The following is a 3301-nucleotide window of genomic DNA, read 5'->3' on the forward strand; positions in this document are numbered from 1 at the left end:
AAAGTTAATGAAGATCTTACTGGACCTTTTCCTGGAGGGCCATATAATCTTTCAATTTTGAAGAGTTTTCATTGTCACGTAGTAGCCAAAATTTGGCATAATGATGTAAGTCATTGTCTTACATTAATTTAATGTTTTAAATTTTGTTTCAACTTTACTAATTCTTTTTTTTTTCTTTTTTTTTTATTCTATGTTGCAGGAACGTAGAATACTTAAATGCTTAAATCATTGTTTTAAAGTTGGAGAATGGTCATTCAACTTGGAAGATAATGAACAGTCCAAAATTCATGGTTTAATTATGGATTCGAGGTAGAAAAACGATATAAGATGACCCATGTTAGGCATCGTCATCCACCGGTTCAACCCAGGGTTTGGTTCAAAATATGCCAAGATGTTGGTAAGGTCATCGATTTTCTCTTGTGATCCAAATAATTTCCTGTAGTGGTCATTATGCTCATGTAACTCTTTAAGTAAATCTTTTCTCACTTGTAACCATCCTTCTTCTCCAAAACCCATCAAACCAGCAATAACTCGGAACCCACAATTGCCATCTGCTGCAACATCCTTAACGTATTTAATATATCGTCTCAATTCAGAAGGGAATGCCTCTAAAAAGCAATTTGGATTCAATGATCGAAACTGGTGAACCTATCACAGGCCAATGCCAATGTTAGACAATAAAGTAGATAACATGACACAATTACATACCTCATTAGTAAACCATGTATCTTTTCTTTCTTCTTTGTTTTCACCTTTTTTGTTGTTACACTCGCCTTGGCAATGACTCCGGGTGAATAACTATCTTGTGCTGAAGCAACTATTTCAAACGCAGATGGCTTACGACGAGTGGAGGTCTTAATCTTCAATTTTAGTCGACCCCGTGGATTAGACTTCAATTCCGGCTCAATAAAAAATGTACAATCAGGTTTGGCTAACTCCCTCAATTTTTGTAACAAAAACCTCTTCATATTTGGATCCACCTCCTCGAATTGTTTGGCAAACAATTCTAACTTAGGTGTACAAGTCCACTCTTCACTTACAGTGTGTGGGGTACTCAACATATCAAGCTTAGTCCAATATGAATAAACCGATGAAAGGGGAATTGGCCGATTTTTCCTCATGTAATTTGCTATCTCATGTACACATGGCAAACCATGAGTACGTCGAACAACACATCCACATGTAGTAATATCAATACCAACAGAAGATGCTCGTTTAGACTCTGCCAATAAGATCTCTAATGCAGTAATTAAGACATTACCACGAAGCTCCTTAAACTGCGCAGGTTTGAAATCATGTTGCACAACTATCTTGTTTTTCTCAAATGATGATTTTATTTCACTATGTTGCAACTCAAGTAAATTGTGTATCCTTGTCCAATTCGACTCAAAATTTCATTGACTTGATCCAAGATATCTTTTAAGTTTTGCATGTGAACTCTCAACTCTATATATGAAAATAAACTGTTATAAAAAAACCAAACAACTAATAAATTTAAATGTTCGTATTTACCTATTTGTTGTAGAATTTCCAAAGTGCATAAATGTGTCAGTCCAAGCAGTCATAAATTTCTACTTGTACGTATCCAACCAAGATGAGGTAACATAATGAAGTGCATCTTCATAAGTACTGAACTCACTATATAACAAAGACAGTCGTTGCATGTATACTTCTTCAGACGATGACATAACCAACATATTCCAACTCATTATAAACATTTCCCATTTATCCTTTGTCTTAAACATCTTTTTGCAATTAGCAAGCACATTTTTTCCAATATGCCATCTACACAACAAATTTGTAGTTGTAGGAAACACTGTACATATGGCATTCATAAGGGCCAATTCTCTATCTGTGACAACAACAGAAGGGAGAGTATTTTCATCCATGACATTACGCAAAAGACCAAGTGTCCATGTATAGTTATCCTCCTTCTCATACTGGAGGTATGCAAATGCAACTGAAAAAGGTCATGTCTATCGATGTCACAACTACAATCTCCAGAAGGGGCAACCGATATCGATTGGTCTTATAAGTACAATCCATTAACAATACTTTTGGAAATGCACGTAACAAATTCAAACTTGTAGGATGTGCAAATAACAAATCAGTCACTGTCTCAGTACCTGCACAGCTTCTATGCCACTCAATGTACTTGTTCATCGCTAACTAACCTAATAGTTGTTGCATTTGAGATCTCCCAGCTTTCTCAGCAACTTTATACCTATGACGTGCATTGTAAATTGTCTTCATTGTGGAAACATTTGCATCATTACGTTGTTTTAATGTAACCAATATCTTACTCGGTCGTACTATACTCTTCGACATGTCTACCAACAAAGAGGTTTCCTCATGTGACAACCTTCTAGCATAAGAATGACCCTCAAGATATTCTGCAGCAGGATGATTTTGCACACCACAAACAACTATCAAGATCCAGTCATCATTTGTGGCTAATTTTTTGCCCTTCAATAAAAAAGGACATTCACATTTTTTTGTACCAGTCAGTCTTGCTTTTTTTGTCTTAGGCCTGCTGTTTTTTCGAGTGTCCCTATAAGATCTACTCATCTCACAAGCTAAGTTAAGTCTTGGCTTCCTACCTCGAATACCACCTCCATCTGCTTTCTGCACGACAATAACAAATCCATTTCTTCTTCCAACTTGACGTACCCATTGAATTAACTCATCTCGACTCTTGAATATCTAAAATAAATAAATTAAACTAACCAATTATTGTACATAAAAAGGTACATTATTTGTAAAACAATCAAAGACTCGCCTCATGAGTAACAAATTCATTACTAAAATCCATTACAAGTTCTGAATCAACCTTACTGCGTCTAGTCGAAGCATCACCCTGAAAACATGTGTGAATGTAATTTCAAAATTGAAAAAATGATGTTCATTTCAACAGTCTCGAAACTAATGGTTTTGTTCAGTTCAACAGTGATGAAAATAAAGATGATATTCGGTTCAACAGTACTAACTATCTGCATTAATATTCAGAACCTATGTATTGAACGAAAGGATTATGTTCAGTAGTCACTACTACAAAAATAGTTAAAGATCACACTTTGACAAAAAAAAATATCTCACTTTTATTGAAAGTGTGATAAAAAAAATTAGATTGATATTTTAATCACACTTAATTTGATTAAGTGTGATAATATTTGTTTTTTATGTCACTTTTCAATTAAGTGTGATTATATATACATTTTTTTAATCACACCTTCTAATTAAAGTGTGATTACATATATACTATTACTTTTTAATCACACTTTTTAAATAAGTGTGATTATAT

General features: G+C 34.2%; 1 protein-coding gene across 1 annotated transcript; it reads right to left on the bottom strand.

Annotated features, from left to right (window-relative positions):
- Positions 1–285: 285 nt before the first annotated feature.
- LOC114274068 (uncharacterized) lies at positions 286–2996 on the bottom strand. Its single transcript, XM_082900338.1, has 7 exons — positions 2988–2996; positions 2780–2857; positions 2502–2703; positions 2175–2393; positions 1671–1960; positions 753–1277; positions 286–648 (listed from the first exon to the last, which is right to left on the bottom strand). Exons 1-7 carry the CDS (start codon positions 2994–2996, stop codon positions 286–288), a joined length of 1686 nt encoding a protein of 561 aa, XP_082756464.1.
- Positions 2997–3301: the final 305 nt, after the last annotated feature.

This window comes from Camellia sinensis, chromosome 13 (genome assembly GCF_055761805.1).
Source record: "Camellia sinensis isolate YWXY chromosome 13, ASM5576180v1, whole genome shotgun sequence".
Taxonomy (NCBI): domain Eukaryota; kingdom Viridiplantae; phylum Streptophyta; class Magnoliopsida; order Ericales; family Theaceae; genus Camellia; species Camellia sinensis.

Bases quoted from the DNA above. Each gene is read 5' to 3' on its own strand.
- LOC114274068 (XM_082900338.1), bottom strand. The intron at 2,394-2,501 runs GTACAAAAAAAT...ATCCTGCTGCAG, and splicing joins AAAAAAAGCAAGACTGACTG to AATATCTTGAGGGTCATTCT. The intron at 1,278-1,670 runs GTATACATGCAA...AAACCTGCGCAG, and splicing joins TTATGTCATCGTCTGAAGAA to TTTAAGGAGCTTCGTGGTAA.